Raw genomic sequence first — 23,534 nt, forward strand, 5'->3', positions numbered from 1 at the left:
CACCCAGGAATTCCACGCGACGAAGGCATGCACGAATGGCATAATTGAGCCACTATATAATGGGTTTTCTATAATTCTATAAATAAGCGTCGACTGCGCGTTACGCAATACTTCATACGCTGTCTATGCGTATCAGATCAACATACGACGTTGTCTGAAAACATTATAAAAATGCGTTTCAATATGATTACACACAAATCGTCAAGAGAACCCGATAAGGGCACCCCAAGAGAAACACACGAGTTAGAGCCTCCGGTTCGATCCGATTTTTCGGCCCTTAACAGCAACTGCCCGAGTTCTAGCCTACCTGTTTTTGCGTGTTTTTCCGTGCTCTTTAAGCCCGTGTAGGTTAGATTAACGAGAAAACGTGCCGAGAACGCCCGATAAGTGCACCCCAAGAATCACGCGATTTACAGCCTCTGATTCGAGCCGATGCTTCGGCCCTTAGCAGAAACTGGCGGTGGTAGAGACCTACCTAGTTTTGCGTGCTTTTTTGTCCCCTTGAAGCCTATGTAGGCTAGATTAACGTGCAAAGGTACCGAGAACGCCCGATAAGTGAACACCAAGATACTCGCGTATCGCATAGGGTCGAACTGCGTGCCTGACTAAACGCTATCTGTTCTACTTGCAGGTTCGCGAGAATGGTGGGTAGCGTGCCTAGCGGCTGGATGAGGCGGGTCCTTCTCTTTCTCGTTCTTGTCACCGGAGTGCTCCTCATCGCCATGTTCGCCCACACGCCACCGCTTGCATCGCTGCAGCCCTTCACCGCACGCAGGTAAGACACCGTATACAACTTTTAACTCACAGACCTATGGAATGCCTTTCTAAGTCTTGTGCTTGTCGTTTCTCCCTATTTCTTTCTCTTCGGCACCAATGCTGGTGTCGATTTTAAGTTAATACAAATCAATCAGTTCCACGCTCGCGGGGCTTCGTAAAATCGACACCAGCAAGACGAGGTTAAAGTGAAAATGTAATCCTGGCATGTGTTTGCGCGGCCGTTATTTCCTCCACATACACCCCCTCCGTTCCTCGTCTCTCGCGTGCATCGTTGAGAGAACGAGCGAGAAATTAAAAAAGCAGCGACTCTGCGCCCCCGTTTCACCGACACAGCCAGTTTGCTGCCGTAGTCTGAAGGATCTGCGCCGAAGCATGGTCACCCTGGTAGTCTCCGCCGACGACGAGGAAATCGCCTCCGAGAGTCCTCGCCAACGACTTTACGAACTCCCGGAGGACGTACCTCGTGCCAATAGGTAAAGAGAGAGAGAGAGAGAGAGAGAGAGAGAGAGAGAGAGAGAGAGAGAGAGAGAGAGAGAGAGACGCTGCGGCTAAGTGAAAAGAGAAGCTGTGCAATGGGGGTAATGATGGCTTTTAGCGGGATCGGGTGTTCGCTCGTGCCTAGGCTACTGTCCCCGAGATTTAACGCGGCTAGATCTGTCTGTTTGTCTTTGTCGAGATGGCTGTGTGTATTATCATGGTGTTTGCGGTAACCAGTATCCAAAGAATATGGATTATTTTTAGTTTTTGTATTTTGGGCTATGGATTTTGTTTTGTGTCTGTAGTTTGGTTTTTGCTTGTTTTATTATGTATTTTTTTTTAATTTTAATTGATCTCCGAAATTAGGACGCGTATCACATGCATATTTAATCATGCTATTATACGTATCAATTCAGCAGCCGGCAGCGAAATGTGCCTCCGTGTGGAAATCCACTCGTAGAGACGTAGACATCCATTCGTTATGTATACATCGACGGAGTTCTGTTCGATTTATATCTCTCGACGTAGTCGCGTTTGCCATAGGCTTTGAGAACATCTTTAGCCGTCAGGGGACACACGTCTCTTTGTTGGAATAAAAAGATCTGCGACACTGTAATACGTTAGAACCTCATATTCATCGCTGCAAGTGGACTGAGCTGCGCAAATGTATGATAATTGTAATCGTAGATTGAGCTGTATATTGACTATTTGGTATATAATGTGTTTATTTAATATAAATAAATTAATTTTTTTGTATTTACTCACGAGTATACAAGACGACACGTTACATGTACAAAATGTTTATCATCTACGATTGTATATCACCGCCGTACACACGGAAATTAACACTGTACACGAAAGTGTATATACAGCAACGATAATTGTACCTCCTAAACACTGAATTTTAGAACACGCACACACTAAGTGTAACGACCAACAGCAGACCTACAACATAGCGGAGAGCTCTGTAACGATGTACCCTGCCCGCAACTCATTTTAAAATTAAGAAGCGCGTGACATGAGCGAAGAATTTGCTACAAAAGATTTCTTATTTCAATTGAAATAAACCTGGATCGCTGTCTGCTTTAGAATGTGAAATTTTCGCCTCAAACGTTTTTGTGCGCTAGATACAATGGGTCTGCAGATTCATTCATTTTTTCCAACTTCCACCTTATAGTTACATCTTTTTGTGAAAATTGTAAAGCCATTTCAGACAAAATTCGATAAAACTGCTAGTCCACGAAGAAGCCGAGCTTTAAACTCCTTTTCAGCTTACAGCAGGGCCTCATGAATCCTCCATACACTTAACAAATCGTGAACAATACACACTAACAAAAAAAAATAAAACGATTCCAAATGCAGCCTCTAATGAAAAATCTTCGTCTCGCTACAGGACGTTCCAGAGTCCCTGGTCGTGGGCCTGCGTGGCTGGAAGGTGCGAGCGTCGTTCGGTGCGCAGCTCTCGCATCTCCCTGGCGACCTGCACGGCCATGTGCGGCGGCAACTCGAGGCTCCTCTGGCCGAAACCGTCGGGAAGAGTCGACCTCGGTACCGACCACCTCGTCTTTCACTGGCAGCAGGTCGAGCTCTCCACCGTCAACACCAGTAACCAGGACGTCAGGGACCTGTTGGAACAAGCCAAGGATGTGTTCATGGGTATGCGAGAGTGAAAATATCGTTACCATCCATTTGTCTCCTTCCGATGATAATGAAATCAAATTTATTTCCAGGAAACCTGAGGAGTCTGGTGCGAGCGCCGAACGCCAAGAGCCGCTCGGCGGTCGACAGCTTCGTGATCTACCTTAGTGCCGGCGCAGTCCAGGACGCGCGACTGACTCTGGACACCGACGAGTCCTATCACCTACAAGTACTTACCAAGGGCAAACACCTCGAGGTACGAGTGTCCGCTTGATTCGAACTCACTGACTATACATTGATTAATCTTTTAACAACGCAGGTGCGGATAATCGGCAAATCATACTACGGCGTGCGCCACGGCCTGGAGACGTTCTCGCAGATGATCTGGTGGGACGAGGCTTGTAGCAAACAGGGCTGCTTGCGAGTCTTATCTCAGGCCAGTGTCGAGGACAAGCCGGCCTTCGCCTATCGCGGCCTTTTGGTCGACACCGGCAGGCAGTTCTTCAGCCTCGAGCAGCTCAAGCGCGTGATTGATGGTAGCTTGCCTCGCATTTGTCACTTCCGCTCTGCGGGGAAGAGTATACATGCTCGTTTATGAATGATATTGCGTCGGCCGTTGTGTAACGCCGCGCTGATTATGCCGTCCCTTCGTCGAGTGGGAGTGTTTTTTTTTTTTGCCACGAAAATCGATACGCGCCTGAAGGGATGGTTCGGCTTTCTCCTTCGTTTTTTTTTTTTTTTTTTTGACGACGAAACGAGGTGTCCGAGTAATTGCTTTCGGGAATGATTAAAAGTTCGTTCCTCGGCGATTAATTTGCATTTTTATCTCTCGCTACTTTTATTTATCGTTACATAGCGCTCGTAACGGCGCGGTTAATTATTCGCGACTGTAAAAACATAAATTCGCGAACCCGCGATGTCGGTTGCAATTATTTATAGGCGGTATACTGAATAAACGAGCGCGCTGTTTAACGGAACGTGGAGAACGAGTGGACTGCATTAAAAAGCGAATAATTTTTCGCAGGAATGTCCGCCTCCAAGCTGAACACCTTCCACTGGCACCTTAGCGACTCGCAGAGCTTTCCTTACGACTCGGCGCAGTTTCCGGAGATGGCCAGGTGGGGAGCTTACAGCGGCGACGAGGTCTACACGCCCGAGGACGTCAAGGAGCTTGCGACTTATGCCAGGATACGCGGCGTCAGGGTCCTCGTTGAGATCGATTCGCCGGCTCACGCTGGCGCCGGATGGCAATGGGGTCAGTGTGTTGCGCGTATTTTTTCTTTGAAGAAACTATTTCTGTTAAAATTCAGGAAAAAGAAAATTAATAAATGATACGCTTTGCAGGTGTGGAGCACGGACTCGGGGAGTTGGCTCTGTGCGTGGACCAGCAGCCGTGGTCGGCGTACTGCGGCGAGCCGAACTGCGGCCAGCTGAATCCGATCAACGAGAACTCGTACAAGATCCTCGAGGGTTTGTATCGGGAGCTACTCGACCTGACGGAGGTGCGAGACATCGTCCACCTTGGAGGCGACGAGGTCAATCTCGACTGCTGGGCCCAGTACAGCAACATCAGCGCGGCTATGCAGGCGCAAAACATGACCGACTACCACGTGCTCTGGGCTGAGTTTGAGAAGAAGTTGCATTCGGTTGGCTCTCCTTCCCGATCAAATTTTTGTTATAATGTACGCGAATGCAGAATGAATCATTGACCCATGGCTCTCTGTTCCACAGCGCCTGATAAAAGCGAACCACGGCGAGGCTCCGAAAGCGGTGATCCTCTGGAGCTCGCCTCTTACGAAGCGGCCGTACATAACGCAGTACCTGGACTCGTCGGTGCACGTGATACAGTCCTGGGGTGGTAGCAACTGGCCGGACACGCCGGACCTGCTGGAGGACGGTTTCCGGGTGATTCTGTCGCACGTGGACGCTTGGTACCTGGACTGCGGTTTCGGTCGCTGGCGAGAGACGGGCGAAGCCGCCTGTGGGGAGTACCGTACCTGGCAGACCGTTTACAATCACAGGCCCTGGCGGGATTACCCGCCCCAGCAACAGCATCTGCTGCTGGGAGGAGAGGCCGCCATCTGGGCCGAACAGCTGGGACAGGCGTCGCTGGGACCTCGACTATGGCCCAGGGCGTCCGCCCTCGCTGAAAGATTGTGGTAAGTTTGTTGACGAAAGTTCGAGTAATAGAATCAAGATCAATATGTAAAAAGAACCTTTTAAACAAACAAAATCAAGTTAGAGAAGGACGGTAAAACAGATTCTTTCCTCTAGTTTTTTGTTTTGCTCTACTTTATCGACTGAACAGAGAAGCAGTCGCAAATATTTGTATGTCATAGGAGCCCGGGTGGTACAGTTGGCCCGGCTAGCTCAGTCGGTAGAGCATGAGACTCTTAATCTCAGGGTCGTGGGTTCGAGCCCCACGTTGGGCGCATATCTTTTTGTTTTTTTTTTCGTATCATTAGCTTTTAAACCGCGACGCCAGGCTAAGCTTTTGCTAAAAATGATAGAGCCAGTAAGAAATCAAACGCCGATACCCTTTGTAACGTCCGCGTACAAACAAGATTGTATTTTTCTTTTCGCTAAGATGCTGAAACCAATTGTCGTTTCAGGAGTGACCTGCCTTCAAGCGGCTACACCACGGATGAGAGCGTATACACACGACTGTCGGCCCACATCGAGCTGTTACGCTCGCGGGGAGTTAGGACTGAGGCGATGTGGCCTCACTGGTGCACTCAGAATCCTGGAAAATGCCTCTGACCAATCTGGAATATACGTAGAAGTTAACAATAGAATCATTAGCGGATCATTACGGCACTCGTCATTACCTCCCCGATGATAAATATGTATATTCGTACTTCAATGGGTGATCGCCATTTCCCGAACCTTCGACGACTGCAGCACCCTGTTTTATTCTTTTTCATGAATTTTCTTATGTGATTGCGTAGTCGTAGAGAGGTGTTCTTGATGATTATCTGTACGAAGCAGTGGCTTTTGTTACTTTAAGCTAAGATAATGCGATTTTTTCTTCAGGATTCGTTTGGTGTGTCGGAAATCGCAATTATGGCTTATGTTGAAAAAACGTAGGTTATTCGAATAGATTTTATTCGAGGCAAAAATGAAAGTAAAAAAACAATGTGAAAAAGGTAGCGTTTAACGTAACAAAAGCTACCGAATCCCGTTCGAGAACTGCGTTGCGTTGCGTATTTTGAAATACTAATGTCAACACAGTACGTACTCTCGTCGGCGTCGCAATTCGTGCGTTAGACAAATCATACGGCGAACTGTAGTTAAATATATACATACGTATAAAGCACTTTTATAATTATTTGGTAGCAAGTATACGCATAGGTACATCCCTTTATAAACTATACGTAAGAAATTCGGATATGAGCATGGCCCATGCTGCAAAGTACATAGCGAAATGCCAATTTTTACTTGGTTTCCCGATGATAGCTGAAAGTTTGATGATTAGACTATAATAATGCACGCGCTCTTATTGCCCATGTAGCGCTTGCTTTAACTTTGCAGCAGGCTACCCTTGATAGATACGTATTGACTGATACATGCGTTCATCGGTATATATATATATATATGTGAATGTTCAAACGTAAATGGTGTACGTAAGCAAACCATGGCTTGGTCTTATCTGTCAACTAAATACCGCTAAGTACTTTTAAAGTAAACAGAAGTATTTACCGGTGTTTAAGATTGGCCTCAGCGTATAAGTGACGGAACAAAAATTGCACAGAGTGTCGGAAACAGTCAAATGGACACAGATACCTTGGGTTTGTTTCGTTGGAAGTGCCTTTTGGATTTTCAGTTTAGTAAAAGTAACGTATAACAAACTAACTCCTGAAAGGAGTGCGAGCAGCATTGTCGTTCCTATAATGCTCGACTAAAGTAAATTATTACAAAGAAAGCGTATATAACTTAAATACTCCGGCATTTCGAGGCGCTATCGTATGTGTGTATTCAAAAAATGATATCTAGACAGCCACGATGACAGTGTTGCATTAATAATCATGAAAAGCGTAAATTTTGCAAAGAAAATTTTGTATAGAGAATAAGTATTTATATTTGATGGATTAGATTTTATAACGTATATAAGCTTCTGTAAAACTTTGAGAAAAGTTTCTTGGCTTTGGCAGGTCGATTTATTTTTTTTTTTTTTATTATTTTATTTTAATATGAAGAGAATACGAAGAAAGCAATGCATCATGAGTCAATTATGAAAATATTGAATGTGCATTTTTATCTTGAAATCTTTTATATTCGTAAAATTTTATATTTTTAGCAGAGTTTTTGTTAATAAGTTAGCTGATTTACATTTTACTTTGTGCAATAGAAGGTTGTAAGCTGTTAATGACCTGCCCTCAGCTTGATCGTATTAAAAACGCAATGATAATGAATACTACAGCATAATTTCTTATGCATGTGATTTTGACCAGTCGCAGCAGAAAATTAAATAAACGATAAAATAAACAAACATAATAGAAAAATAAATATTTAAACATATGGTACTTACGCGTGCACATCTTTGCTATAGATTTTTATACGCCAGAATCAATTATAATAGCGATGCAGATTTTGTAGTATATATTTATAGAACCAAACGTTCACTAGAAACCTTAGGAGACTTGCTTAAATAGGCAAATACGTTTGGATGAAAACGTTATACGATCGAGAAGAGACACGCGAACGCCAACAGATCGAAACTGCATTATTATAGCATAATTATAGACGTACATAAATTACATACGAATATATTTATACAAGGCATAAAGCACTGGTGTCTAGCTTTATTATGATATAACACAACTATTTATAGCGACTCTGTGAAAGTTCAGCGTGTCCCTTTTCAAAACCATCTGCCGAATGATCTCTGCCGGTCTTTTATACACAGGCCTACGATATCAATTACGTATATTATACACAGTTGCTGGAAAACTTAAGCGTTTATTGCGCGCAACCGAAGCAATAGAAAGATTCAATTCAACTGTCACACAGCCCGCGCGAAGTTACGAGATCAATTATAACGAGTAAAGCGTCTCCTTTCCCCTTAAGAAAATTTATTTATTTTCCGCGAGCACTAGTGCAACCCTTTAACTATGTAATACCATTGTATTGTGTCCGTTAATTTGCATTTCATACTTATGTACATAATATATAATCACGTACCGAGAAATTCACAAACTGCGTTCGTTAAAACGATGAAGACGATGAGATGACGAAAAAATACTCTCTGTTGCGAAGTGCGTGTGTAAATTACGGAGATTCTATATAAGCACGAGAAGATTTCCGTAACGAAGGAAGTCTCGAGTTCTCTCTTTATTTGACATGTATTTCAACATCGTCGTTAATAAATTTATGTATAAATATTTGTTACTATAACAGCCGCCTGTCTCGTCTTGTTCATTTGTACTGCTTGAGAAAGTGCTTGATGAAGTCCTCCTGCAGGTCTGGCCTCACGCCGGCGCTTTGCACGCTGTACGAGTAGCTCTGTTTCAAAGCGGTCAACTCTTTCTTCTGCAGGCTTTCGACCTCCAGCTTAGTCTTGCGTGACCAGTCGCTCAGCCGGTCGATGCTGACGACTTTGAATTTTTCGCGGGCCGGCGGAGTGCTCACGAAATTTTGCTGATGCTGTTCCTTCGAGTTGCGGAAGATCTTGTTGGCGAAGAAGTAGAAGAACTCGACTAGGCTGACGAACGAGCCGCCGACGCAGAGGCCGAAGATGCCTCCGAAGGACGCTGCGAAGAAGAGCGTTTTACGATCATTATTTCTCTGTTTGTTTCATCGATTCTGTACAAGCCAGTTCGAGCCTTACCCAGAACATCGTCCCACGACATCCAGGACTCTTTTCTGTACTTCAAGCAGGTGATACCTCGAAAATAAATGGAAGCAAGGGATACATTTTTCACGTCGAACCCCTCGCTGTAACAACGTCAATTCGATCGTTCGTTAAATCCAAACGGACATTCTCATCCATCACGGGGTATATTTGTTTATCGGAACTTACAGTATTGGCAAGTGAAACGAGACATTTTCCATGAACGCGTTTTCACTATTGGAAGTATATCGGTTGTCATCGCACGATGGAAGACATTCGCACTTGACTGAGTCTTGCGTATTGTTCTCCGTAACCAAGTCGATTATCGTTCTCAGATTGGATAAGCTACCTGGAAGTGTGAATTCGCATTTTATCGTTATGCGCCTATAACCCATCAAAAGAAATTTCAATACAATACCTCTGTACTTGGTAAGGCAATCGACATCTAGCAAAGTGCAAACTCGTTCTTGATCTAAAAATCAAAGGCGTGCTCATTGAATAATTTTCAGAGTACTTTCAGAGTACGACTGATTGCAAATACTCACAGTAATTTGGATAATAAAATGGAACACAATTGCAATATCTCCTAATGTATCTTATCCTACATTCGGTGATACACGACTGATAGCTGTACACCGTGCTGATTTGAAGTTTCTTCTGCAACGAATGAGATCGTTCATTTCCATTCCATTCACGCATCAAAAAAATACTCTCACCTCATCGTTGAACCAGCAGTTCCGCCTCGTCAGGTCGAGGTTCCTCACGTCAGGTGCACTTTCCATGATCGTACCCGACAAGATCACAGCGATCTCCTGGGTGGGCTGTATGAAGCTAGTTAGTATTTCGACTTCCGGATAATTGAATGGATCGTGCACTAGGATCGATGCGCCGACGCTGGGCTTGATCGAGCCGTAGTAGGCCTCTTTCTCGAGGTCCAACACAACCGACAGTCCGACGTCTCTGCCTGCGCCTGGTACACTCTGTTTCGTTAACACGTGTCGTTATTGTTGTTTTCGATAGTTTAAGAAAGGATAAATTCGAATTTAATTGTATGAATCTACCAGGACTTCGAAAACGCCCGGCTCTTCTTTCGTGAGATTGTGTCGAACTGCCGAGCTGACGTTTATGTACTTTTTGGCCCCCTTCACTCCGAAGCTGCGGAAAGAATCGGATGTGAAAACACAGATAGTAGTTTTGATTTCGTTGGGATTTCGTTCGCTCTCACATGGAATTTTCAGACGTGTCGACGTGGTAGTTGAAGGCGCAGCAGAATCCCTCGATGGACTTGATGGGTTTGAAGATTTTGTTGCAGTCGTACACCTTTCCCTCCCACGTGCACCTCAGCAGCAGCTTCTCGCACGGCTGCATCATCTGACATGGATCGGGCCGTGGAGTCATTCGCAAATCATATGAGTGAGTATATTTAAAAAACACTCACATCGTACATGATATCCTCGATGGTGACCTCCGGAGAAGTCATCAACTCCAGAGCTCGTCTGTTGTCGGCATCGATGTAGTCAGGCCTGACTAGCTTCGGCAGCGACGCGAAGAAAGTCACGATCTCTTTTTCGCTCAACCCTTTCCGTCGCCTGAAAAGACCACGATTTGTAACGATGTGAAAGAAGCTCAGCCCATTTTAATCCAGTATGGACTTACATGTCTTCGGAAAATTTATCGGCGTGAGGTTTGTAAACTTTATTGTAATTGCAAATGGAAACCGCTGGAAAATTGAGACTGAAGATCGGATGCGTCGTTGACTCGATGGTCGTTACTGTGGGCGTTTGCTTGAATCTCTGCCACACGAGCATCATCAACGCCACGCTAAAACTCAAGCCGAGAATGCAAACCTGGTTGTTGCACAGAAATTCATTTATTCGTTTATTCGATATGAGCGAAAAAATTAAATTTTTCCATGTCCTCCATCCTTATTTGCTATCAGTTTTCAAAAATATTCGAATGTTTTAATATACTGTACCAGCAACCAAATGAATTTCTCAACGATCGTCGAGTCGCGCGAAACCACGTATCGAAATCCATGAAGCGTCGTGTTTTCGCAATACTGCTGGATAAAGGGTTTCCAAAATTTTTCACCCTTTCTCTCTAAAACACTCATCACGTCGAAAATGTATATCGAAGCTTTCGAATCTGAAGTAAAAGAAAACGATTAAAATCCACTTCGAGCCTTACTCTCACCCTTGAAATTTTTCCTAGTCTTGCCCATCCCGACACTCGCGCGCTCAGCCACTCGACACCTCGCACTGAGCCTTTACAATTCCTACAACAAACATTCGCGGCAATAAAGTGTAATTGCTTTTCCCCGGAGAGACCAGTGCGGCGCTTTTCATTACCCCATTCATCGTTCGCGCAACTTTTCCACACTCTAGCCCCCTCGTTCATAATTAATGCAGTCGTGTGGTCTTTCCAGATCTTTTGTCCGCGATAGTGTGCCGAGAGAAGAGTGAATTAGCTAATTGAAATGCAGAGTTCGATTTGTTCATGCTTTGAATAGAGCTGCTGATACAACATTGATGACGATTCGGGGTAGTTTTGCGTAGCTCTTGGAAAAGCTTTGAAAACAAACTCTGTGCTTGTTATAGTCGTGGGGTAGTTGTGGGATTTCCAGCTAGAAATGCGAATTAGTGTTTTGATATCGAGGTGTGGAAATTTTTCGTGGTAATTACATTAGTCTATAAATTATAGTGGCTATACGGATGATTACTGTTGATTTATATCCTTACCTTAACTTGACTGCAATTAACTGCAGTTGAGTTATATTCTTGATGCAAAAAATATGTACTTCTACATTGGTGTACGAGTGACAAGATAAAAATCAGTGAAACCACTCTTTTATATTGCCTAATACAAAAATAAGAGTCTTACGGAAATAGTGCGTTTTCATCACAGAAAAAAAATTAGGCGTGTAATTGAGTTCATCGAAAAATTAGTAGGTATACTACTAATATCTGATCCAATATTTTTAAATAGGCCGAACGAGGTTTATAATAATTTCTTGTCCCGGGATGATTTGCAAAAGATCAGAGCTCTATTTTTACAATTATAGTTCAAGGTGTATTTGAAAAACACAGAATATACTGAATAGAATATTCTGTGATGAGTAGAATAAAATAGAAATTATTATTCAAATTTGAAAATTATTGGTTTTCGGAACACTGTTACCAGAATATTTAGCATTTATAACTGCAAATGGCAACTACCGCTTTTCTTATCCATTTATGGTAAAGGACTGGTATCCACAGCCCTTCTGGCAATACCTTATTGATTTTCCCTTGCTCGCAGAATAATACAGTTTCATCGTGTGCTGCTGCCACCTATATCCCTGCTAGTGCCTGTGAAGTAAAACAGAGTACCAGTACAACTGAATTTCGATTGTTCATATTTTTAATATAACTGCATTAGAATATTTCATTAAAATATCATCTCTAGATACGCGTCTCCAATTTTTAATTTCACCACTACAACGCATATCATAATGACCGACAAAACCCAAGCCCGAATGACTTTTTAATCGCGCAAAGTATACACACAAGCATATCTCAACCCCCTTCGATCGGTCATCCCACAATCAATCATCAATTTCCAAAGGCAAACAATCGCCGTACACACACACACACACACAGACACAGACACACACACACACAAATCGAAAACCGCATCGCGGTGTCTCCTCCTCCTCTCCTAGGCATTTCACGGATTATGATTCGAGCGAAAGGGGTGTCACGTCATAGCACTTCAATCAACGAGGCGTGTAGTCCCAGAAGGTTACGCGCGCTTGCACGCGCCGACACGCGGCGACCTACCCTTTTTCTCGCGACTGATTATCGCTCTTCGCACCTCTTTTTCCATCCGGATCGATCATGCACGCGCGCTGCGTATGCAGAGTTAGGATGTAATTGCGCGGAAGGGATAGTGCTAAAGTGGTTGACTCTGCGGTGTGTGATGAGTCGGTGAATGATTACCACAGGGGCTGGATAATTTTTGCTTTGGGAGTTGAATTTTTAGCGAATTAATTTGATGAAAATCAACCGTTCTCTTCTTTTGCAACTATATGTTAATACTGTTCTAAGTTTCAAGAACTTTGAAAGTTTCGTATGAGAAAACTTTACGAAGAAAGCGCACGATGTAACGGTTGGCGCAGGTGTTTCATCAGGACGCATCTGCGTCTCCTTAATACAGACTACGCCGACCCTCCGCCGACTCTCTCAAGATAAAGACTTCTCTCTATAGAATCACTTTTTCTTCTCGAGATTCTCGAATAGTCGTTCTAACATTTCTGCCGTAAAAATAAGAATAATTATTTTCTCAGCATTGATCGACCGTAAATAAAGCGGGCATGATTTTTCATGAAGAAATACCGAGTTTTCCTCAACAAAATCGTAATTAGTTAAAATTTCCAAAAATGTATACAAAAGATAAAACAACAATTTCCATCTTTCTCCGATTCGAACCTCGCAAAATCGTCCAAAAATTCACTACACCAATACCAATATTTTCGAAAGCTCCGAACGAGCTTTTTAAAAACTATCAATTATTCATAGCCCGTTTCCTCGACAACAGTGCAAAATCGCAGCCATTTCCCTCCAGAGCACTCAGGGATAGCGATGGCGACGCTTCATCTCCCGTCGAGCAGGGCGTGTTCGCCTCATCTCCCGGAGGCTGTTGCGCCAGCATTGGTCCAGCCGAAGCGTGGGCGGAGCTGCGCCGAATCTCCCGCGACGAGACGCAGCATCCCTGCGACGGCGAGATTTTATCAGAGACTCTAGTAGACCCGGGACTCGACTGTCGGGTCTCGATTTTCGCCTGTGCAAGTTCTGTGTCTTTTTTCGAAGATTTCGTTTTGTGATTTGTGTCGAGAGTCGTGGTGTCGATTGCAGGACTCAAGATGCGCTGTCTCGAGGGAGAGTCAAGGCACCGAGTGATTCGGTAATCTTCTCGGTCAACTTTCGGTAAGGATGCATTTTTTTTTTAATTTAAGTTTGATTCAGCTCTTTTTTAGTTATTCCTTATGAAAATCCATCGCAAGTCGCCATTTGCTTCCCAAAACCGCACGAGATGCATATGAAAAATAAATGCGACCACCGGCCTCGCGACACCCATAAAAATGAGAGCGGGCGCGAAAAACTCCAACCAAAGGCGTTACTGTGAAAAAGTCGCGCTTCGCCTGAATCATGCAGTAGCCGAGGAATCGAAATCGAAACTGCGGCGATTTACAGTTCCCTTGGGAGCTCGGTTTCTTCTTTTCAGAATCGCCGAGATTTTACGGGGCTCGGTTTTACGCCGCTTTGAATTTTTAATGAAACGGGCCGTGCATTATTGGCAGGCGTTTTGATCAATAATTCCAAAGGGCGTAAAAAGCGGTCGATTCGATCGAGCGAGGGAAAGATGTAATTGTACGGCATTTTTACTTCCAAAAGCCTATACCTCAGACAAAGGATTCTCTTAATCCGCATCGCGAAATCTTCGGCAACTACGCCTACACGCTTAAGTTATAACGGCAAATATTTGCGCGACCGATTATCCGCTTAGCTCTTACCCCTTTTCTCCGTTCACCTCCAGTTAATGGCTCTTCCTCGGGGAAATGAGGATGATTGCTCAGCTAATATAGCAATGCGATAAACGCGGGAGATTGACAGCACAAGGAATGTTGAGTTAACAAAATGTGTTTTTATTGCAGCGCGCGAGAAATGGAAAGAGAAGTGCTGCTTCCTATTTCGGCCTGCTGCAACTTGAGTCTTCAAAGTCGGCGAAGGTTTGTGGTGAATCGTGTATACTTGATTAATCATTGCTCCGATGATTGGAAGCTTGAAAAACCATAAGGATTTTGGTTGTTGTTGCAGAGACAGGGAGAACATGGCAAACGGCGGTCACAACATCGTCAGCGGCGTGACTTCGGGGACGGGAAGCTTGTCGAGAGAAGAGAGGCGCCGACGGCGTCGGGCGACGCAAAAGTACCGAACGGCTCACGCGACCAGGTAAAACACAAGCAGTTCTATTTTCACGCGACGCTTTGAATTCTCAAAACGAAATTACGACACGCGCCTGCAGGGTCGACGTCCTGCTGATAGACAGTTAACGAGCTTTAAGCTCAAAATATATTCGGGAATCGTCGCGATCAATCTCTTCGTTCTTGGTACAAATGTAAAACACTGACGAAAATAATTTCCAACAGAGAAAGAGTGCGAGTGGAGGCGTTCAACCTGGCGTTCGCCGAGCTTCGAAAGCTCCTGCCGACGCTGCCCCCGGACAAGAAGCTTTCAAAGATCGAGATCCTCCGGCTGGCCATCTGCTACATCGCCTACCTGAATCACGTTCTCGAGGCGTGATTTTTCTCGCGATCATTGACGAGAGAAAATCGCACGTTAAAGTTCCTGCCGTCCCGAAGACGACGACGCTGCAACGAGGATAATATAAGCCAACGAAGAAGAGTCATTACAATTATTCCTGTGTGTAAATAGTCGGAAATTTCTCGTTCGTTCTTTGCGTAGCATAAGCTCAGCTAATCGTAATTTCGGTATTTTCGAGTGAGGTGCGTAAGGAAGGCGTGTGACTGTGTAAAGTTACCGCATCTCAGAGGCGGTCTCCTGTGTACTATAAAAACACGCCGTAATTAAACTTGTCCTAATGTATAATGAACCGACGGTCCTGTGCATGTACTGTCTTCCGAATCTTTCGTTACATCGTTCGCCAAGCCTGTGTACACCCTCTACACGACGTAATTATATACACGATTATTTTTGAGAAAAAAGAAACGATCATTTTTTCACGACCCCCCCCCCCCCTCCCCCGAATCCTTTGTTCGAGCGCATCATCGATCCCGAATGCTTGGCTCTACTCCGGAAAACGGAAAACAAGTGCCCGTCCGCACGTAGCTCTATCTCCTCGGACATATGCTCGTCGAGGCTCTTAAATCCCATTTCAGCTCGTATACAGCAGCGCGGCAGGTCCGAGCCTCCCCTGGGGTTATCGCGCCGGTCTCTCTAAGTGAAAAAGAATGGGATTACAGCGGAGACGGCATTTCACGGATCGTCGATGGCTGCACCGCCTATATAGATCGATTCTCGTCGGCGATGGAGGCTCTTACGTCTAATTATCCCAGCCGTGCAATGAGGGACCTTGTGTCGTGGTAATTATCAGTTTTATGGTGCTGGACGTAATTCACGTAGGCGTGTGAATTTACCGCTGGAAAGTATACGTGGAAAGCGATAGATGGTATCGTCGCTGTATGGATATATCTAGCGTTTTGCTCGGGCTAATAAACATGTCGGATTCGCGGAGAGAGATTGATATCAACGTCTAAAATGGGAATTTCGCTCCGAAATAAAAGCGATATGGTATATTCGTCGAGTTGTATAATGATCTAATCCACTTGCGTTATATATACCTGAAAGTAGCACGAGGTCGAAAATCGATGATTGATTTTCACCTGATTACGAGTGTCTCCTCTGGGAAATACATAATTATCTGTTTTATGCAAGTAACGCTCGGATGAAATTATTCATAGAATGGCGCGATCGAAGCGATAAGACGTGCGCTCGTCGCTTCTACGAATTACAAACAATCGTAAAATTAATAAATCCAAAACACATGCACTATTCATCTCAGACCCCGTGTACACCCATTACAGGCAAGTTGCAAGCCGCCCCAAGGATCAGCATCAATTTACAAGCCCGAGACAGTCTTATAATCCTCATCGGCGCAGGCGCGTCCCCGAATCCATATTCTCCGCCGCGCATACGCCCATCGACTCGTCGAGCTGTATGCGTTATTTACATGTGTCGAGCCCATGCAAATCGACGCCCGCAATTCTCGCGCCCCGTGTACAATATACCCACCCCCAGAGCCGGTAATCATTCGGCGTCTGGGGATTCGCTCTCGGTTTGACGATCGGTTTTTTTTTCGACGCGATTAATTGAATGCGATATTGCTTTGTCGCACGCGAGCGTGCATATGCGGGGCTGAGTGGATTTTTATGGGTTTAGAGAAATTCAGGATTTTTATCTGCGGAAACATGATTGAATTGATTTCTTATGACTGTTTGCGTTGGCGTGATTCGATCACCCGCAAATAGTAAAACAAACAATGGTATCTAAGTAAAGAGAATATCGGCGAGTCCTTGGTCTGACTTTTCCAGCCTTCGACGCTGCGGAGAAAAACTACGATTGGTTAGTAGCTCGCGATACGCGATACAGCCGATAAGACACCCCGCTAGTGCGGATCCGAACACGCGTGTATAGTCCCGCTAATTACACGACTTCTATATCCATACACAGCTTATAATTTGCATACCTTCGTTTTCATCGAAATATATCAACGTCACGAAACCTCGTCCTCGTTATATTTTTTAAAAATGCGCCGGACAAAGCCCGATGCGGACGCTTTGCCATCCGTAGAAAACGTCACGCGGACCCTCACCCCGGTCCTCTGGCTCAGTCGATTTAGCGGCCTGACCGTTTTCGAGATGCCGGCCGGCACACCTTGGCCGAAATTCAGCGCTGCGTATGCCCTCTTTCTATGCTCGGCCTACGGAACAATGATCTGGTTCGGCGAAACTTTCATCGTCAAGGAAACGACTTCCGTACCCCTCGTGATATTCATATACGCGCTTGTCAAGTATGTCAACGCTTTCCTCGCCGCAGTGTCCTTCGCTGTAGGGCTGCTGCATTACAAGGTAACGATGAGTAGAAGCGTAAAGCTGAGCCGTTTTTATAAAAGCTGTATTTCTATCGCTCAAGAAAACGATGAAGTTCACAAAGAGGCTCAAGCACGTTGACGAGACGTTGAAGGTCTTTGGAATCGAGCCGGAATACGCAGCTTCGCGAAAGGAGAACATCCGCATCGTGCTGATATGGATAGTTGCGACGGTTTTTCAGATTATCGGGGACGCCGCCATATGCTTCGTTATTTACGATCCTGCCTACATTGCTATACTCAAGTTTTTCATTTTTCATATCCCCTTCCAAAGTATGTCCTTGTTGGAGCTGACCTTCGCTATGAAAATCTCGTATGAGCTTCGCTATCTTCATCCATATCTATTCGAATCACTATATGTAATATTGACGATTTTTCGAAATTTCTCTTCAAGCACTGTGAGGTCGAGGTTCGAAAAATTGAATGCCCTGTTTCAAAATGTGCTCGAGAATCCAGTACTGCCGATGCACTTCAAGCATGTGAACAAGTATCACAACATTTTGCGGAGACAGCACAGCGAAGAAGGTGACCGAAACAGAAAGAATCTGGAGTTACTTCTGATGACTTCGAGGTGACGTAAAAAGTTACGGTTTATACATCGTCCTAAGTACAATATTGTCTTAAAAATCCTGTAATTCCATGTTTAATCGGAAGACAACTGCACCTGGAGTTATGTGCAATAACTCGAGAGATTAATGAAGTTTACGGAAAGCAGTTGGCGATGTCGATAGCAGCGAAATTCATTTATGTAACCGGATATGGCTACGTCTTCTATCTCTATTACAACGAGCCGAGCATTTCCTTATCCATTAAAATTTTGAACTGCACGTATATCGCTTACAATTTAACGTTTATCACTGTAATGATGATATACTTCATAGGACAATCGGTCGCTGTAACATTTGAAGTAACTATTGCCAATTGCTAATTACCAAACTAACTATGTACTGTGTACAACAGGCAATGTCTCATTTCAGGCACAAAAAACTACTCAAATAGCTCACGAAATGCCGGTAACGCAGTCGCAAACTAAAATAATTGATGAGGTACAAGTGTATGGCGTATTGCGTGTTCTGTTCACACTCTTTAGAATATTCATTTTAGATCCATCAATTCTCTCTGCAAGTAACGCAGCATCCGTTGGAGATTACGGCTGCCAGTTTATTCACGTTGAATTTTGCCTTCATGCGAGGGGTAAAATTGATTATATAGTAACGAAACTTTCGCAAACGAATAATGTAAAAAAATTAATACGATTAATTTTTTGCATCCATATAGTTCATCGGCTCGATGACGACTTATTTAATCATTTTGATTCAGTATCAACCAAACATAGCGGCAGCAGCGAAGTCGATGATCGACGAGATTATGGCTAATATGCAAAACGTTAGCGCCTTTTATCATTTTGCAAATTTTTCGACGGATTGATTGGATTCTCAGTGTATAAATACAATAAATTAGCGTCTTGTCCGTCGATTCTTTAATGACCCGCAATTTCCCAGAATTTTTCAAGATCTCCCGCGCTGAAAATTAGCCGCATAATTATTAGAAGAAATTGTCACTCAGCGAACAAGGTTTACATACCTATAAACCTAGAGCGACCTGAAAGCTTATAGGACTAATTTGAGAAGTAATCTACGCGGCGAATAAAAACGCTTCGGGGCTGACTCGGCACACGTGAGATTCTAATCGACTAATACGAGCATGTGTCCACGCGCATCGCGTGGATACCCCCGTGGCTCGCCTGTCAGCGACTCTCGTAGTCCGGAACGGACGCGGTTCGAGGGTGGGTATGTGTACACGCGCTATGTCGACGCGTGGCTCGATCAAGCTATCGAAGCCATTCGCTGAACATTATACGGAGTCTAGTTAGTCCGTTTACGGGGACGACTCGGTTCGACAGAAGGTGAATCATTCGAGAGGCAAAATGTACAGCGGCAAGGTATCGCCACCTGCTTCGACCTCGAAAAAGGCGCCGATCAGTTTTCGCGATACGTGCCTTCCTATACTATGGCTCAATCGAATCCTAAGCATGGTCGTCATCGAGGTACCGGAGGGTCGACCGTGGCTAACGCTGAGCATAATTTACGCTACCGCCAAGTGGGTCGGCTACGGTTATTTGTTGTGGTACACGGTGAAAAACGACGAAAGCCGCATTAACAGCATTCCGATCATGGCTGCGGTGTTTCAAGTCATTCTCTACGTCAACGTCGTCATTGCCGTTCTTTCGACTTACTTGGGATTGGCGAACTACAAGGTAAGTCCGTCGCAAGGTGAATTTAGTGCGATCGATAAATCTTTGCTGCGGGTGAAATTAATTGATATAATTTTCTGTTGCCGAAGAAATACGAGTTATACTTCAAAAAAATTGAGTTGGCCGACGAAACACTGGAAATTTTCGGTATCGATCCAGAATATTCATCGGGATTCAAAGATTACATGAAAATAACAGCTATATGGTCTCTCGGAGGCGCACTTGTCTGTGCGACTGACTTCGCGATAGCGTGCTACACCTTCAGCTCGGTCCCTTACGCCATCATCAGAATCCTCGTATTCGAAATACCCATGGTGCTGAATCCGATGGTCGAACTCAACTTCTCCCTCATGATCAAGTAATTCTGCTACTTCTGATACACTTTACTCTGGATAAACGTTAGCTGATCGTTTAAAAATGCTTTTGCTTTTTTTTAAGCGCGATTGGAACGAGATTCGAAAGATTGAACGCGCTTATCCAGAGCGTAGCAGTTACACCACTGCAATCGATGAATTCAAGAAATTTTGACAAATACCAAAATATTTTGAACAGGAATCAGAGCAAAATTGCCGTCAAACCGAATTACTATTATTACAAAAATAGGAACAACATCGAGCTGCTACTGCGAACTGCAAGGTTGCTTTTTACACTCATTGCAAGTTTAAATAGAAATACATAGTTTTTGTTGTAATTTGTACTGTCATTGTTTAAGACAACTTCATTTGGATCTATGCGCAACTGCTCGTGAGGTGAACGACGTTTGCAGTAGACAGATGTCGATGCAAATGGCAGCCAAATTTCTGCTTATAACTGGATTCGCCTACTGCTTATACCTCATTTATAACGATCCAAACATACCACTATCTGGCAAATTACAGCACTACGTTTCCCTGGGAGCTTGGATAGTCATCAACATAGCCAGAATGATTTTCGTTGTTCGCACGTCTGTTAACGTAACATCAGAGGTATTGAGATGTCAATTTTTCTTTACAAATAAGTACCATTGATAACACATAGACACATCATTTCAGGCACAAAAAACGAGTCAAATCGCGCACGAGATTCAAGTATCAAAGTCCCAGAGCAATCTTATTGACGAGGTTTGACCACTAACGCAGTGAATTGTTGATTTTAGATTTATCGCCAAATTAACGACCAACTTAATTATTCACTTTTGCAGATACATCAGCTCTCTTTGCAAATCATGCAACATCCCTTATTTTTCACTGCTTCGGGTTTGCTGGTGCTGGACTTTGGATACGTGCGAGGGGTAGGTTTATTTAGTACAAAGATAATTAATTTTGCTATAAGGACGCTTACAAAACGTGATTAAAAACTCTTTATTTAGTTCGTCGGATCTGTGACAACGTATTTGATGATCTTAATTCAGAATCAATCGGATATGTTGAAAGCTGCTACCACATTGGCTAATCCTAATAACGACACAAGTGCAACCACTCCTTCGCCTTAAATTACTTATACAAGCGTTTTCTGATCATTTTTAAAATTGTACATATTAATTATTTGTTTGTAATAAATTTGTATTTGATATTGATCCGTTTTCAACGTACAAACAAATCCTAGCTATAATCAACTCAATCATGATGAAAAAGTAGAACAAATATTAATTTAAGTAATTTAGTTAAAATACAAGTTTTACAATGTTTCAAAAGCATTGATATACATGAGTATTCTATCCTCGCGTAATCAGTTCTGTATTTTTCCAAGCGCGACGAAAGCTCTTGCAGATCGATGGCAAGATTGAGTCTTGACTTTGACACTGCACCGTTGCAACCGATGAGCCCGGTTTGATATAGTGAATTGCATACAGTAAAAGGGACAGTATTGTACGTACATTGAAATAAGTTAGTTATTGAGATTAAATTATAATTAGTGCATTCAAGGTTGCGTTGAGGTAGAAATTTTTAAAATAAACAATAACATGAATAATTATGAAAAATTATACTTGTTGACTTCTTTAAATTTACATCTGATGACAGAATGTTTCGTATACGGAATAATAAAATTAATCCAAGAAAAGGAAGACCCATATTGAACATCGCGGACTCCTTTCGTCCATTCGTTTGGATAAACGGGTTAATGGGATTCGGAATGATCGAAATGCCATATGGTCGACCCTGGCCAAAACTGAGTGTCTTCTATGGCCTTCTTAGAGCCATTGCTTTCTCCATTCTCTCTTGGTACGTCTTCAAAAATATACAACCGAACACTAGAATTTCGGCACTGATGTTTCTTATCTATAAGATTATCATCGCTGCCAGTGTGGGTGCAGTCGTAATTTCCTCGATAATGGGACTAATCAACCATGAGGTAACAGTCAAGTATTTGAAAAAATGAAAAAAAAGCAATTTACTCATAATATAATACTGGCTATGTTGTTCCAGAAATCAAAGAAATTGTATAAAAAAATCAAATTGGTTGACGAGACGTTGAAGATGTTTGGGGTTGAACCAGAATATGCGTCAGATCTGAGAAGAAATAGAAATATAATAATCAATTATTACCGAGCAATAATCGTATTGTTTATTATTAAATTAGGTAGTTCTTATATTTTCAGCAGGGAGGCGTTTTGTACTCGAAATATTCTTAATGTATTGTATTTCAACATTCCATCGATTATTAATCCATTAGTAGACATTAACTATACATCAAAAATTCAGTACGTATACTCGATTTTAATAAACTCGTTTCGATGCATTTATGTAATATATGATATATTTTGTTCGAAAAGTGTACTAGAAAAGAGATTCGAAAGGTTAAATGCTCTAATCCACAATGTAACCACTTCGCCCTCAAAAATGATGCATACACATGATTTTAAGAAGTATGAGATGATTTTGAACAATCGTGGCGTAATTTCAGTTATACCTAAATACTGCTTCAAAAATAGAAATAACATAGAACATCTTCTCAAAGTTACCAGGTATTATTGATACATATTTTATATCGTACAAGAATAATATAATAACAAGATTTTTGTTGAAAATCTGAAGACAACTCCACTTAGATCTTTGTAATACCGCAAGAAATATGAACAATCTGATTTACACTCAAATGTCAGCGCAACTATCCGCAATATTCGTTCATTTAACTGCGGGTACTTACTGCTTTTATTTTATTTTCAATGAAAAGACTATTATACCATTACAAGCTAAAATACATAGTTACGTCTTACTGATATTTTCTATAATATGTGGTATTGTTCGGATAATATTAATTACCTATGCGACTGTAAGAGTCACTGATGAGGTAACTAAAAAATAAATTTGAATATTCAGCGCTATTTTACTTGTCAATGCATACCCGTTTTTAATATTACATTATTCAGGCTGGTAAAATAAGTAAAATACTGCATGAGATTCAAATACAGAATACAGAAAAAAAATTAACTAATGAGGTAAACATATATTGCTATTAGTGTTGAGCATTGCAACTTTAAAATAATTTAAATTGAAATATTTTCACGAATTTATGATAGATTCATCAATTCTGCATGCAATTAAAGCAACACCCTCTCTCTTTCACCGTTTGTGGTTTCGTAGAACTTAATTTTTCTTATGTAACTGGGGTAAGCTTAAAATTTTGTAATTTTTTAAAATACAAATTTTATATACAACTAGCCGGTATAAAGAGTATTTGAAAAAATATTTAAATATTTTAATAAAGTTTGTAGGTGCTGTCACAACTTATTTGATGATTTTAATACAGAATCAAACAGACATGATAGAAGCTGCTAAAACGATGGTTGATCCTATTAAATCTAATTCGACAAGCGTAACTCCTGCATGAAAATTTTCGTGATTATCTTGATAGAAATTATTATAGTTTTGT

The 23,534-nt window shown here is 42.7% G+C and overlaps 6 protein-coding genes and 1 non-coding gene across 14 annotated transcripts in view; 6 read left to right on the forward strand and 1 right to left on the reverse strand.

The window, feature by feature from the left end:
* LOC100122289 (probable beta-hexosaminidase fdl) overlaps positions 1–8,288 on the forward strand; it is a 33,794-nt gene extending 25,506 nt beyond the window's left edge. For 3 of the 7 annotated variants that reach the window (XM_031931194.2, XM_031931195.2, XM_016986011.3), the window contains 9 exons: positions 632–775; positions 1,128–1,250; positions 2,648–2,910; positions 2,985–3,148; positions 3,212–3,428; positions 3,917–4,147; positions 4,237–4,538; positions 4,624–5,051; positions 5,505–8,273. In XM_031931194.2, coding sequence (XP_031787054.1) covers positions 632–775; positions 1,128–1,250; positions 2,648–2,910; positions 2,985–3,148; positions 3,212–3,428; positions 3,917–4,147; positions 4,237–4,538; positions 4,624–5,051; positions 5,505–5,652 — 2,020 coding nt within the window. In that variant the 3' untranslated portion in view covers positions 5,653–8,273. Of the gene's footprint in view, positions 1–631; positions 776–1,127; positions 1,251–2,647; positions 2,911–2,984; positions 3,149–3,211; positions 3,429–3,916; positions 4,148–4,236; positions 4,539–4,623; positions 5,052–5,504 lie in introns of all 7 variants that reach the window. The other 4 variants (XM_031931196.2, XM_032600912.1, XM_032600913.1 and 1 more) reach the window with 2 other exon arrangements.
* TRNAK-CUU lies at positions 5,252–5,324 on the forward strand. Its single transcript has one exon. It is a non-coding gene; the product is annotated as a tRNA-Lys (tRNA).
* Positions 7,110–10,950, reverse strand: LOC100122274 (sodium channel protein Nach). The gene is made up of 11 exons (XM_031931198.1): positions 10,698–10,950; positions 10,379–10,569; positions 10,161–10,311; positions 9,948–10,093; positions 9,784–9,877; positions 9,439–9,702; positions 9,268–9,379; positions 9,141–9,194; positions 8,912–9,071; positions 8,720–8,826; positions 7,110–8,642 (listed from the first exon to the last, which is right to left on the reverse strand). The coding sequence occupies exons 1-11, from the start codon at positions 10,833–10,835 to the stop codon at positions 8,308–8,310; spliced, it is 1,752 nt and encodes a 583-aa protein (XP_031787058.1). The 5' UTR covers positions 10,836–10,950; the 3' UTR covers positions 7,110–8,307.
* Positions 10,951–13,473: 2,523 nt separating this feature from the next.
* Positions 13,474–15,485, forward strand: LOC100122259 (helix-loop-helix protein 1). Its single transcript, XM_008208861.3, has 4 exons — positions 13,474–13,686; positions 14,415–14,489; positions 14,578–14,712; positions 14,910–15,485. Exons 2-4 carry the CDS (start codon positions 14,425–14,427, stop codon positions 15,061–15,063), a joined length of 354 nt encoding a protein of 117 aa, XP_008207083.2. The 5' UTR covers positions 13,474–13,686; positions 14,415–14,424; the 3' UTR covers positions 15,064–15,485.
* Positions 15,486–17,087: 1,602 nt separating this feature from the next.
* Gr48 (gustatory receptor 48) lies at positions 17,088–18,856 on the forward strand. Its single transcript, NM_001190532.1, has 7 exons — positions 17,088–17,408; positions 17,473–17,741; positions 17,823–17,999; positions 18,083–18,323; positions 18,406–18,474; positions 18,533–18,622; positions 18,707–18,856. The coding sequence occupies exons 1-7, from the start codon at positions 17,088–17,090 to the stop codon at positions 18,854–18,856; spliced, it is 1,317 nt and encodes a 438-aa protein (NP_001177461.1).
* Positions 18,857–19,184: 328 nt separating this feature from the next.
* On the forward strand, positions 19,185–21,237 carry Gr49 (gustatory receptor 49). Of its 2 annotated transcripts, none has more exons than XM_016985500.2 (7): positions 19,185–19,685; positions 19,772–20,040; positions 20,121–20,318; positions 20,395–20,647; positions 20,714–20,782; positions 20,863–20,952; positions 21,031–21,237. In XM_016985500.2, the coding sequence occupies exons 1-7, from the start codon at positions 19,356–19,358 to the stop codon at positions 21,151–21,153; spliced, it is 1,332 nt and encodes a 443-aa protein (XP_016840989.1). In that variant the 5' UTR covers positions 19,185–19,355; the 3' UTR covers positions 21,154–21,237. The 2 variants fall into 2 exon arrangements, with proteins under 2 accessions (XP_016840989.1, NP_001177462.1); NM_001190533.1 differs by having other exon boundaries at positions 19,356–19,685; positions 20,395–20,635; positions 21,031–21,153.
* Positions 21,238–21,683: 446 nt separating this feature from the next.
* On the forward strand, positions 21,684–23,492 carry Gr50 (gustatory receptor 50). Its single transcript, NM_001190534.1, has 7 exons — positions 21,684–22,013; positions 22,088–22,362; positions 22,435–22,626; positions 22,697–22,934; positions 23,032–23,100; positions 23,182–23,271; positions 23,370–23,492. Exons 1-7 carry the CDS (start codon positions 21,684–21,686, stop codon positions 23,490–23,492), a joined length of 1,317 nt encoding a protein of 438 aa, NP_001177463.1.
* Positions 23,493–23,534: the final 42 nt, after the last annotated feature.

This window comes from Nasonia vitripennis, chromosome 5, assembly GCF_009193385.2.
Source record: "Nasonia vitripennis strain AsymCx chromosome 5, Nvit_psr_1.1, whole genome shotgun sequence".
In the NCBI taxonomy this organism is placed as follows: Eukaryota; Metazoa; Arthropoda; class Insecta; order Hymenoptera; family Pteromalidae; genus Nasonia; species Nasonia vitripennis.